Raw genomic sequence first — 14,504 nt, forward strand, 5'->3', positions numbered from 1 at the left:
CAAATTTTCTGGTTCTCTAAGACCAACGCTCAGATACCAAATGAAATGTCCCGTTCTTATTGATTAAAAACGTTCCATATTAATTGATTTCGTTGCGAGGTTTTGACCTCTATATGAGACTTTTTTTTCAAAGACTGCATTCATTTTTAAAACAAACCATAACCTTTATTTCATAAATAAAGGTTTAAAAAGCCTTACGTAGATTATCAAATAATGATAATCTAAAATATCCTGTTTACACACGACCATTACATAATGGTTTACAATACAAATATGTTACATCGAAATCAGTTTCTTGAATGCAGTTTTTACACAATATCATACAAACATGGACTCCAAATCTTCTCCTTATTTTAGTAAGCAACAGCGGAAGCTCTTAGTATTCACCTGAGAATAAACATGCTTTAAACGTCAACAAAAATGTTGGTGAGTTATAGGTTTAACCTATATATATCAAATCGTAACAATAGACCACAAGATTTCATATTTCAATATACATCCCATACATAGAGATAAAAATCATTCATATGGTGAACACCTGGTAACCGACATTAACAAGATGCATATATAAGAATATCCCCATCATTCCCGGACACCCTTCGGATATGATATAAATTTCAAAGTACTAAAGCATCCGGTACTTTGGATGGGGTTTGTTAGGTCCAATAGATCTATCTTTAGGATTCGCGTCAATTAGGGTGTCTGTTCCCTAATTCTTAGATTACCAGACTTAATAATAAGGGGCATATTCGATTTCGATAATTCAACCATAGAATGTAGTTTCACGTACTTGTGTCTATTTTGTAAATCATTTATAAAACCTGCATGTATTCTCATCCCAAAAATATTAGATTTTAAAAGTGGGACTATAACTCACTTTCACAGATTTTTACTTCGTCGGGAAGTAAGACTTAGCCACTGGTTGATTCACGAACCTATAACAATATATACATATATATCAAAGTATGTTCAAAATATATTTACAATACTTTTAATACATTTTGATGTTTTAAGTTTATTAAGTCAGCTGTCCTCGTTAGTAACCTACAACTAGTTGTCCACAGTTAGATGTACAGAAATAAATCGATAAATATTATCTTGAATCAATCCACGACCCAGTGTATACGTATCTCAGTATTGATCACAACTCAAACTATATATATATTTTGGAATCAACCACAACCCTGTATAGCTAACTCCAACATTCACATATAGAGTGTCTATGGTTGTTCCGCAATATATATATATAGATGGGTCGACATGATAGGTCAAAACATTGTATACGTGTCTATGGTATCTCAAGATTACATAATATACAATATAAGTTGATTAGGTTATGGTTGGAATAGATTTATTACTAACTTTCACGTAGGTAAAATGAGTAGTTTTTATCAATCTTGTTTTACTCGCCATTTCTTCGTTTCTAATCCGTTTTGAGTGATTCCAGTGGCCACGATTTCGTATTGAACTTAAATTTATGAATCTAAATAGAAAAAGTATAAGTTTATAGTCAGAAATACAATTTACAAGTCGTTTTTGAAAGAGGTAGTCATTTCTGTCGAAAGAACGACATCTTGATGACCATTTTGAAAAACATACTTTCACTTTGAGTTTAACCATGATTTTTGGATATAGTTTCATGTTCATAAGAAAAATCATTTTTCCAGAAGTATAGCTTTTAAATCAAAGTTCTTCTTAGCTTTTAATTATCCCAACCAAAACAGCCCCCGGTTTTACTACGACGGCGTATATCCAGTTTTATGGTGTTTATCGTGTTTCCGGATTTTAAATCATTAAGTTAGCATATCATATAGATATATAACATGTGTTTAGTTGATTTTAAAAGTCTAGTTAGGAGGATTAACTTTATTTGTGAACAAGTTTAGAATTAACTAAACTATGTTCTAGTGATTACAAGTTTATAACGTTGAATAAGACAGCTTTTTATGTATGAATCGAATGATGTTATGAACATCATTACTACCTAAAGTTCCTTGGATAAACCTACTGGAAATGAGAAAAATGGATCTAGCTTCAAAGGATCCTTGGATGGCTTGAAAGTTCTTGAAGCAGAATCATGACACGAAAACAATTTCAAGTAAGATTTCCACTCGAAATAAGATTGTTATAGTTATAGAAATTGAATTAAAGTTTGAATATGATTATTACCTTGTATTAGAAAGATAACCTACTGTAAGTAACAAAGGTTTCTTGATCTTGGATGATTACTTGGAATGGATTTAGAAAACTTGGAGTAAACTTGCAATCTTGGAAGTATTCTTGATTTTATGAAACTAGAACTTTTGGAATTTATGAAGAACACTTAGAACTTGAAGATAGAACTTGAGAGAGATCAATTAGATGAGGAAAATTGAAGAATGAAAGTGTTTGTAGGTGTTTTTGGTCGTTGGTGTATGGATTAGATATAAAGGATATGTAATTTTATTTTCATGTAAATAAGTCATGAATGATTACTCATATTTTTGTAATTTTATGAGATATTTCATGCTAGTTGCCAAATGATGGTTCTCACATGTGTTAGGTGACTCACATGGGCTACTAAGAGCTGATCATTGGAGTGTATATACCAATAGTACATACATCTAAAAGCTGTGTATTGTACGAGTACGAATACGGGTGCATACGAGTAGAATTGTTGATGAAACTGAACGAGGATGTAATTGTAAGAATTTTTGTTAAGTAGAAGTATTTTGATAAGTGTCTTGAAGTCTTTCAAAAGTGTATGAATACATATTAAAATACTACATGTATATACATTTTAACTGAGTCGTTAAGTCATCGTTAGTCGTTACATGTAAGTGTTGTTTTGAAACCTTTAGGTTAACGATCCTGTTAAATGTTGTTAACCCATTGTTTATTAAATCAAATGAGATGTTAAATTATTAAATTATCATGATATCATGATGTATTAATATATCTTAATATGATATATATACATTAAATGTCGTTACAACGATAATCGTTACATATATGTCTCGTTTCAAAATCATTAAGTTAGTAGTCTTGTTTTTACATATGTAGTTCATTGTTAATATACTTAATGATATATTTACTTATCATAATATCATGTTAACTATATATATATCCATATATAAGTCATCATATAGTTTTTACAAGTTTTAACGTTCGTGAATCACCGGTCAACTTGGGTGGTCAATTGTCTATATGAAACCTATTTCAATTAATCAAGTCTTAACAAGTTTGATTGCTTAACATGTTGGAAACATTTAATCATGTAAATATCAATTTCATTTAATATATAAAAACATTGAAAAGTTCGGGTCACTACAGTAAAAATAAAGAAAAGGTAAATGAGCAAGATTTATTTTTCCACATGTGTATTCGAGACCCACAAAGCGCTGTAAGTATACCTTATTGTGTGGGTTATTATTTATCGGCTATGGTTAGGGGGATGAGACCGCACAGTATAATAGGAGGTGGTATATTTATTACATTAATTGCTGAGTATCTCGATGTGGATATAAGTCGGGGGGGATTATTAATCGAAGAACCAGAACCCTACGATACAATTGGTTTAAATATATATCATGGTGCTAAGGTTTTGAAGAGGCGAAATAACGCCGCAGTACAATATAATGGAAGACATCCACAGGTTGAAAGAAATCAACAGCCAGGTAATGTGGGAGGGGGAAATGAAATAACAGAAATGCAAAGGTTTATAGCTTCACAAGAGTATGAAAATGCTAGACATCGAGCATTTGAAGATTGGCAAGTTCATCAAAACCACATCATAGCTCATTGCCAACATATAGGTAGAAACTATATTCCTACTCCAAAGCCTGTATTTCCTCCCTGGTCTATAGAGATCCAACCACCGTATCCTACTTATAACCCAGCTGAAGCATTCTATAACACATACGGTTATGCATGGAACCCCTACTGGTATCTGTATTAACCCTAGTTTATTTAGTTTTATTTATTTTATTTTTGTAATGTTACTACATTTAGCACTTATGTTGATATTGTAATAGTTTTTATAATTTTCTAACTTTTATTATTAGATTTTAATAATTTTTGAATGTGGGGTAATATACCAAACTTCAAAAATATGTATATATGTTTGCAGTTTATCTTATGTACACAACAGGGTAAAACAACGCATTTTCAAAGACTGGCATTAAGTTCAGCAAAAGCAACTAATTTTGATGACAAGATGCAAAATATATGTGAAATAACAACAAGACGGAATGAACAAATGATGTGCACCATTTACCATTCAACACAAACAACAATATGTTTGGAAACTTTGGTAAAATTTAATCATTTTTCTACGCTAATCACCCTCAATAATTTAAATTGTTATTGATTTCTTGCAAATGAGGGCATTGCAAGATCTTAAGTGTGGGAAGGGGTTAAATTCTTTCGAATTTAAAAAAAAATTTTTTTATTAAGTTTAAGTCTTGTAAATAGACTTAAACTAAGTGCGATGACCAATTATGTGATATATATAGTCCGGTAAATTCTTTAGCTGTTTAAACACTTGGTTACCATTAAAAATACTAGTAACACAGTAGTTGTATTAGAATCTAGTGCTCTCTGATAACAAAGAACAGCCCTAGTCTTATATACTGACTACCCACTTTTAGTAAAAAAAAATTTAAAATTTTTAATTAAATGAACTCAAAATCATGTTGATACATATTTATGAACGATAAAACTAGGTGTTAACACCGAAATTATTGTTACCTTGGAAAGGACATAAATTGAGAAACAACCCAAAAATGTTAGAATTCATTTAAGAATGGAATAGAGGAAAATAAAAAGGCAAAGAAAGAAACTAAGTGTGGGGAGAATGTACCAAGTTATTCAATTAAAAAAAACTATCTATCACATGTTTCTGTAAAGTTATTGCAGGTGCTTTTGTTTTGGACTAAATTGACTGTTTTACCCGTAATATTATGATAAAGATAAAAGAAAAGATGGATCTACATGATGAATCAATTCCATCATTAAAAGGAAGTAAAGTCTTCCGAAAAAGAAACGCACTTCTTGATTTAGGTCATGAATTTGTCGTCCAGATCAGCTGTAGGTTGACGAAAAATCTAGAAAAGTCATCACTAAAATCAGCAGGAAATCCACGGACCTCAGCATCAAACAGGGTCGCCAAGTGGTCAGATTTATCCTAACCATGAGAAGTATTTATCTCGTACAATGGGGGGCACTGTGCAAATTAGCTTGATAAGACTAATGAATCAGATCCCCAGAAAGGATAATCTCCTTAAAGATCAAAAATCAGCTTTTAAGACTGATATTACTCAATCCTAGAGATTGACCTTAAAGATTGAGAATTACAAACTCATGGAATTCGATGATATCTAAACTCGAGCTTGAACGAGAAAATATTTTGATCAAAATTACAAACCGATTTGTTTTCTGAAAACCCATTTTCAATGCGTTCATTACCATTGAACATAAAATCCTAGAAATTCACCTGGAATTCATTAGGTCACCTGAACCAAATCGGGTGTCAACCGTAAGAACGGTGGTTGCATAGCATGGTCAAAGACAGGACCTTGTGCCAGACAGGAAAATTATAAGGGTGAGCTTTACTATTGCTCCTACAAAGGATAGTAATTGCGTCCGACACGTTATAGACCATAATTAAAAGCATGTCAGGGGATATTGCCTTAACAGTTGCTTGTTCAACGCTTCCCTTTACAACCGGACGGTAGTTTATCGAAAGGTAATATACGGAGCAAGTATACTGGAAGTGTTGCTTTCCCAATACAAGGTTAGCAAGTGGGTGACACAAAACCGCAAGTTTTGAGCTAAAATTTTCAAATCTAAAACCCATCAAACCTACAAAAACAATTTGCAAACACCGGTGAAGGGTTATTCCGGAAAACTTATCTAGGGTAAAAACTAGATTTAATTTTCAAAAGATCAAATGTTTTCATAAAGATCCAATTTCCTTAATGGACCTAAATTTTTATAGTCATGTGGGACTGTAAACCACATCGTTACTACCATTGTTTATACCACCGTATAGAAATCACTGATGTACAAAGTGTGAAGAATAAAGAAGTGATTCTAGTATATTTCAAGACTATATTGCTTGAGGACAAGCAACGCTCAAGTGTGGGAATATTTGATAATGCTAAAAACAAACATATATTTCATAGCATTATTCCTCAAGAAAGACAAGCTTTTAGTTGCAATTGTCCTATTTACAAGTGATATTCGGTTAAATAATAAAAGGTGAAATCAATAAGATAGATTCGACGAATTGAAGACGCAAACGACCAAAAAGCTCCAAAGTACAAAATAAAATCAAAGAGGTTCCAATTATTGATAAGAAACGTCTCGAAATTACAAGAGTACAAAATTAAAAACGCAAAGTACAAGATATTAAATTGTACGCAAGGACGTTCGAAAATCCGGAACCGGGACCAGAGTCAACTCTCAACGCTCGACTCAACAGACTAAAAATTACAAGTTAACTATGTATATAAATATAATATAATATATAATTAATTATATAAATTATATATATATTATATTTATATATTAAAACCGTCGGCAGACTAGGATCCAAACTTGTGTGAATTGGATTTACAAACTCCGCAACTCGCGGAGTTTGTAGTGCAAAAATGCCGCAACTCGCGGAGCTGTCCTGGACAAAAATGCCTATAAAAGCTCGCGCATTCTGAACGTTTTATATATCCTAAATCCATCCATCTCTCTATCTATATGTAAACGTATATATATATATATATATATATATATATATATATATATATATATATATATATATATATATATATATATATATATATATATATATATATATATATATATATATATATATATATATATATTTATATTTTTATTTTAATTTTAATTTTAAATTCTAATAATAAGGGTATGTTAGCGAATGTTGTAAGGGTGTAAGTCGAAATTTTGTCCGTGTAACGCTACGCTATTTTTACTCATTGTAAGTTATGTTCAACCTTTTTTACATTAATGTCTCGTAGCTAAATTATTATTATACTTATTTAATCCGAAGTAATCATGATGTTGGGCTAAAAATACTAAAATTGGGTAATTGGGCTTTGTACCATAATTGGGGTTTGGACAAAAGAACGACACTTGTGGAAATTAGACTATGGGCTATTAATGGGCTTTATATTTGTTTAACTAAATGATAGTTTGTTAATTTTAATATAAAGATTTACAATTGGACGTCCCTATAAATAACCATATACACTCGATCGGACACGATGGGCGGGGAATTTATATGTACGAATAATCGTTAATTTAACCAGACACGGGAATGGATTAATAGTCACTAGAATTATTAAAACATGGGTGAAATTATGTACAAGGACACTTGGCATAATTGATAACAAAGTATTAAAACCTTGGGTTACACGCAGTCGATAACCTGGTGTAATTATTAAACAAAGTATTAAAATCTTGTTACAGTTTAAGTCCCCAATTAGTTAGAATATTTGACTTCGGGTATAAGGATAATTTGACGAGGATACTCGCACTTTATATTTATGACTGATGGACTGTTATGGACAAAAACCAGACGGACATATTAAATAATCCAGGACAAAGGACAATTAACCCATGGGCATAAAACTAAAATCAACACGTCAAACATCATGATTACGGAAGTTTAAATAAGCATAATTCTTTTATTTCATATTTAATTTCCTTTATTTTATATTTAATTGCACTTCTAATTATCGTACTTTTTATTTATTGTTATTGTATTTAATTGCACTTTTAATTATCGTACTTTTTAATTATCGCAATTTTATTTTATTGCACTTTTATTTATCGCAATTTCATTATCGTTATTTACTTTACGCTTTAAATTAGGTCTTGTATTTATCTTTAATATTTTACATTAGGTTTTAACTGCGACTAAAGTTTTAAAAATCGACAAACCGGTCATTAAACGGTAAAAACCCCCCTTTATAATAATAATATTACTTATATATATATTTGTATTTTTATAAATTAAAACTAATATAGCGTTAAGCTTTGTTTAAAAGATTTCCTGTGGAACGAACCGGACTTACTAAAAACTACACTACTGTACGATTAGGTACACTGCCTATAAGTGTTGTAGCAAGGTTTAAGTATATCCATTCTATAAATAAATAAATATCTTGTGTAAAATTGCATCGTATTTAATAGTATTTAGTTGTAAAAATAAAGCTATTTCATATACACCTCGCATAACATCAATATGTATAGATATATATAAATGTATACTTGATAATGTGTGCATAAGCAAGTCTATATGTGGGTTTTGTTAGCGTTAAGTCTTGTGAGACTATTGTTGAAGGCTAGGTGAAAATAGGAAGCGGGTTTGGAATGTACAAATTAAATTAAGTCGAAACTTGTTTAAGATGGTCGAACTGTTCAGATGCAGCCTTAGGCCGTACCGCGACAAATGGGTCCGCGCCGCGGCATAGCAAGCAAATCAGGATCAGAAAGTGAGTTAAGGAGGGTTGATTTTCCCGTTGTATGTCGCGCCGCAACGAATTATGCCGCGCCGCGGCAGTCCTGCTGGACAAAATCTGGTTTTAGCTCAAATTAAATGACTTTAAGGGGCAAATTGGTAATTTGGCGTATAAATCTGATGGGAGCATTAAATCTCATCCACTTGTTCATTTAATTCAATTTCTTTTCCCTTTTCTTTCTATTTTCTCTCCCAAAACTTAAAATCCAATTGAATTAAAAGTGAGATTTGAGAGTGAAGGATTGAGGGTTGATCTTTGGAGCAAGAATTAAAGTTGTTCCTTTTGTCTCTAGCTACCCGTTGATAGTCTCGGTAAGTTCTAACTTTATGTTTTAAGTTTTAATTGGTTAATGGCTAGGGTTTTGGTTACTAGAGACTTGTATGACCCATTTGAGGGTAAAATGGGTGAATTTGGGTTATGTTGTTGTAATGAAACCCTACTAGCCACTATAATTTTGGTCTTGTGATGTGAGGTTGTAAGTGTCAAATGGTGTTGTTAGTCACTAATACACTTTTAGATTAATGAAAGAAGTGTTAATGGGTGAGTTTGACTTGATTGTGAGTCTAAGTAATTAAAATGGGTCAAAATGTACTAGTTGACCTAATTGGGTGAAATGGGTATGAAATGCCATAAGTTTGTGTTAGTTAATGTTAGTAGACTTAAATCACTAGCTTTAGTGATTTAATATGAGTCTTGGCCATTTATGGGCGGTTTTGAGGTAGGTAAGCTATTTAATGCAAATGGGTCATTAAATGCTCAAGTGATATGTAGTGTGGTAAGTTCCACTAGTTGTGTAATTAAATGTGTACTTATGTATTAGGTACATTGCCTTGAAGTTTTGGAAGTGCTTAATCATCACCGAAGTGTTAAGGTGAGTGGAATAATTATATGCGTGCATATATGATGTATTTATTTGTGTAGTTGAGTTGTGAAGTGTCGACGTGTTAAGACACCACTCCTCACGTGGCGAGTGAAGTGTCGATGTGTTAAGACACCACTCGGGAGTGAAGTACCGATGTGTTAAAATTCCACTCCGAGAGATGTAACGAGTGAAGTGTCAATGTGCTAAGACACCACTCGGGGTGAAGTGTCGAAGTGTTAAGGCACCACCCGGGGTAAAGTATCGACGTGTTAAGATGCCACCCGTGGGGTTAGTGTGCGAAGTGTTAAGTGCACTAATGGTTGTTATGAACTCCGACGGTCTTTAAACATCGTTCCCTCGTTCGTTTGGTTAACCATGGTTGTGTGTGTGTGGATTGTAGCATATTATATTGTTAAACTATATGCTATTGTTATGCTAGCTCGTATGGTGGAAGGTTTAGTGTTATACTTGTGATGGTATGATTACTTATAATGCTAGCATGTATGCGGTAAATGCGTAAGTGATTGCAAGTAAGTAGGTTGTATATGTAAACGTATAATTGTTGCACTCACTAAGCATTAGCTTACCCCTCTCGTTGTTTATCTTTTTAGATGCAGGTGTGGATAAGGGCAAGGGGGTTGTTGGGCACTAGGTGTCCTTGTTGATGTTATGTTGAAGCTTTTGGAAGTTGGCCTACGTTTTGGGTAGTTTAGTCCCAAACCATGCTCGAAGGGTCGTTTGGATTATAAACTATCATTTGTAGTTGGTCAAACTTGTATCACATTCGTTAACGGCCTTGGTGCCTTTGTAAAACGTTTAAATTGTTGTATGTTTAAATGGAACTTGTGATTTGGTTTACACGTTTAATTGGCGCGTAAATGTGTATCATTTTTTTAAAAAAAAAATTATCGTATGGAATACGGGTTGGGTTGTTTCAATGTGACATATGCTCCGCCTCCTCAGTTTCCGGTGACAACGCCGATGAAAGTTTGAAATGTGCAGCAAGTGGAGTACTAACCGGTTTGGAGTTATCCATCCCAAAACGCTGAAGAACCTTCTCAATATATTTCTTTTGTGACAAATACAATTTTTCTTCACGTCTGTCTCTGATAATTTCCATTCCCAATATCTTCTTAGCTGCACCCAAATCTTTCATCTCAAACTCATTTTTGAGTTGAGATTTTAACTGATCGATCTCAGACATGTTTTTAGAAGCAATCAACATATCATCCACATATAATAGTAAATAAACGTACGAGCCATCTGGAAGCTTCTTGTGATATACACAACTATCATAATCACTTCGCGAGTAACATTTACTAGTCATGAATACGTCGAACCGCTTATACCATTGTCGAGGTGATTGCTTCAAGCCATATAATGACTTTTTCAGCAAACAAGCATAATCTTCCTTTCCTTTGACCACAAATCCCTCTGGCTGGCGCATAAAGATCCGTTCCTCCAACTCACCATGTAAGAATGCCGTCTTGACATCTAGTTGCTGCAGCTCCATATCAAGTAAAGCAACCATGGCAAGTAATACGCGAATAGATGTATGCTTTACGACTGGTGAGAAAACTTCATTAAAGTTAACTCCCTCTCTCTGAGTAAAGCCTTTTGCTACAAGGCGTGCTTTAAACCTTTCATCTTCTACACCCGGAATTATGTCCTTCTTTTTGAAGATCCATTTGCATCCAACAATCTTCTGACCTTTAGGCGGTTTCATTAGCTCCCACGTATGATTCTTATAAAGAGACTCCATCTCTTCATTCATAGCTATAGACCACTTTGCAGATTCTGGGCCACTAATAGCTTCACGATATGTAGCAGGTTCTTGGACCTCTATATCTTCTGCCATACTCAGGGCATAAGCTACCAAATCTGCATGCCCGAACCGTTGTGGTGGTTTAATTGCTCGTCGTTCTCTATCTCTTGCTAGATTATAATTTCGTAGATCATGTTGCTCATCTGACTGATCTTATGGTGTCATTTGATCAACACCATAGTCATGTACGTCTTCTACACCGGGCTCGACAGGAGTATCTTGTACTACTCCTTGTGGAACTTCTATTTCTTGCTCCACCTGCTCTTCAACTTCACGATCTTTTCCAGCAACTACTTGTTCCTCCTCTGTCTTTTTCAACATAGCAGACTCATAAAATGTCACATCCCTGCTGATAAGAAATCGGGATGATTTACCATCAGGGCACCACAATCTATAACCCTTCACCCCATCTGCATACCCTAGAAATATGCATCTTTTGGCCCTCGGCTCAAGTTTACCATCTTTCACATGAGCATAAGTAGGACAACAAAATATCTTCAAATCACTATAACTTGCAGGGGAACCTGACCATTTCTCCAAAGGAGTTTGACAATCAATTGTCATTGATGGAGACCGATTTACCAAATAACAAGCTGTGTTGACAGCTTCAGCCCAAAATATATTTGGTAATTTTGCATTTGAGAGCATACACCTCGCTCGCTCAAGGAGCGTTCTATTCATCCATTCTGCAATGCCATTCTGTTGTGGTGTATACCGCACTGTGTGGTGTCTCACAATGCCTTCGTTCTTGCAAAACTCATTGAATTCGCCTTTACAGAATTCCAGTCCATTGTCCGTTCTCAAGCGCTTGATGAACTTTCCAGACTGCTTCTCTATCATCATCTTCCATTGCTTGAAATTGACAAAGACTTCATCCTTACGTTTAAGGATATAAACCCACACTCTTCTCGAATAGTCATCAATAAAGGTTAACATGTATCTCGCACCACCTTTTGAAGGAACGGGAGATGGACCCCAAAGATCTGAATGGATATAATCCAAAGTACCTTTCGTCATGTGAACGGCTGTGCCAAACTTTATTCGGCTCTGTTTTTCGAATACACAATGCTCGCGGAATTCCAATCTTCCAATATTCTGACCACACAGCAAACCTCTTTTATTAAGCTCCATCATTCCTCTCTCGCTCATGTGCCCAAGGCGCATGTGCCATAACTTGGTGGTATCTACATCTTTAGCTGATGAAGAAACTCCAGCCGCACCAGTAACTGTGCTACCCTTTAACAGGTAAAGGCCATTATACCTTTCACCTTTCATCACGACAAGTGCACCTCTAGAAACTTTTAATACTCCACCTCGGGCGCGATACTCACAGCCGATGGAGTCCAACGTACCCAAGGAAATAAGATTCTTTCTCAATTCTGGAACATGCCTGACATCTGTCAAAGTCCTCACCGTTCCATCATACATCTTGATTTGGATCGTTCCTATGCCAACAACCTTACAAGCTACATCGTTTCCCATAAGGACTTTACCACCATTTATTTGTTGATAGGTAGTAAACCAATCCCTAATAGGACACATATGATAAGAACAACCCGAGTCAAGAATTCACTCATTACTTGAGAGGCCATCGGTAACACTAAGAATATTTGCACCATCAGAATCATTTTCTGCAACCGCGGCAACTTTATCGGCTCTCGCTGCATTCCAAGTCTCTCTTTTTCCTTTTAAGTCTGGACAGTCTCTACGCATGTGACCTTCCTTGTAACAATTGTAACACTTGATCTTTCTAGATCTTGGTTTCGATCTAGAACGACCTTTGTTGTTACTACTCGATGCTCTGTCGTTACGTCTTCCTCTCGCGACCAAACCTTCTGCACTTTCTTCCAGATAATCCGCCGAGAATTTCTTCCTTAACTCGCTAGAGTTCAAGGTAGATTTGACATCCTCCATGGAAATAATTTTTCTACTATATAGTAGAGTTGTAACCAAATGCTCGTACGATTTTGGCAAGGAACATAAGAAAATTAACGATTGATCTTCATCATCAATTTTCACACCAATATTATTCAAGTCCAAAATTATTTTATTGAACTCATCGATGTGATCATTTAGTGAACCTTCTTTCATCCGAAGAGTATACAACCGTTGTTTCATGTACAACCGGTTTGTGAGACTCTTAGTCATATATAGAGATTCTAGCTGTTTCCAAAGTCCAGCCGATGTGGTTTCTGGAGCAACTTCTCTAAGCACACAATCGGCAAGATTTAGAATAATCATGCCGTGTGCCTTCTCCAGAAGTTCATCCTTCTCTTCATCTGTCAACTTTTCGGGTAGATGTTCTCTCCCTTTCAAAGCTAACAAATAACCGTGTTGGCTCAGTAGAGCCCGCATCTTCATTCGCCAAAGACCAAAATCGTTCTGGCCATTAAATTTCTCTACATCAGACCTGATTATCGTCATCTTGAATATTTAATCACAGCTAAGCTCTGATACCAGTTTGTTGTGATTTGCGCACTTTCAAGACCCGAGAAATTAATAGAACAATTAAACAATAATTAAAGACACAAGATTTTACGTGGTTCGGCGTGAGGCCTAGTCCATGGGCGGAAGCAGAGATGAATTTTACTAGCAAATATGGCAACCCGAGGTTACAATGTATCACTCTAATCTAGGCTCCAAAAATACTAACAAAGTATTTGAACCACTCACTAGATTATTACACTTCCCTCGTAACTCACTCGTATATAATTTTGATTAATAATTCTATACCACTCTTTTCTCTATATTTAAGTACAAGAGTTATTATTGAACTCTTTCACTTTGCATGGGATGAAGAATACAACAGCTTCCCTTCTCCTTTTATAGTAGAAAATAGTTGGTGAGACTTGTGTGAATAAGTAGACTTTTACATGGCCACCTTTGCGTTATTCCCATGTGTTGAATGCATGAAATCAACCACATTGTAGGCTGTTGTATACTTTGAGATATTTGACAACCAAATTGGAATTTAAGCCACACTATAGCATGTGATAAAAGTCTTCAAGCAAATAGTGTCATGCTATTTACTTTCTGCATTATTTGACAATTGGTAGTTTGAACAAGAATTGAGCCACCAAACATGTGGCTATTATGCCACCGTCCAACACATGACGTACCCATCCACATTTCCTTACACCCACTAAATTAATTAATTATTTACGGGTACAAGTAATAAGGCAAAATGTACAACAAATTAATACATCCGTGATCCATTTTACTATCCAACGACATTTTGCAACACGGGTGATCAAGGGCTAAGCAATCACTAGTTGCTAATATTGGTATCTTTGAT

General features: G+C 34.6%; 1 protein-coding gene across 1 annotated transcript; it reads right to left on the bottom strand.

Annotated features, from left to right (window-relative positions):
• Positions 1-11,981: 11,981 nt before the first annotated feature.
• LOC139901954 (uncharacterized mitochondrial protein AtMg00300-like) lies at positions 11,982-12,751 on the bottom strand. The gene is made up of 2 exons (XM_071884614.1): positions 12,160-12,751; positions 11,982-12,061 (listed from the first exon to the last, which is right to left on the bottom strand). The coding sequence occupies exons 1-2, from the start codon at positions 12,749-12,751 to the stop codon at positions 11,982-11,984; spliced, it is 672 nt and encodes a 223-aa protein (XP_071740715.1).
• Positions 12,752-14,504: the final 1,753 nt, after the last annotated feature.

The sequence above is a fragment of the Rutidosis leptorrhynchoides genome, chromosome 3 (genome assembly GCF_046630445.1).
Source record: "Rutidosis leptorrhynchoides isolate AG116_Rl617_1_P2 chromosome 3, CSIRO_AGI_Rlap_v1, whole genome shotgun sequence".
In the NCBI taxonomy this organism is placed as follows: Eukaryota; Viridiplantae; Streptophyta; class Magnoliopsida; order Asterales; family Asteraceae; genus Rutidosis; species Rutidosis leptorrhynchoides.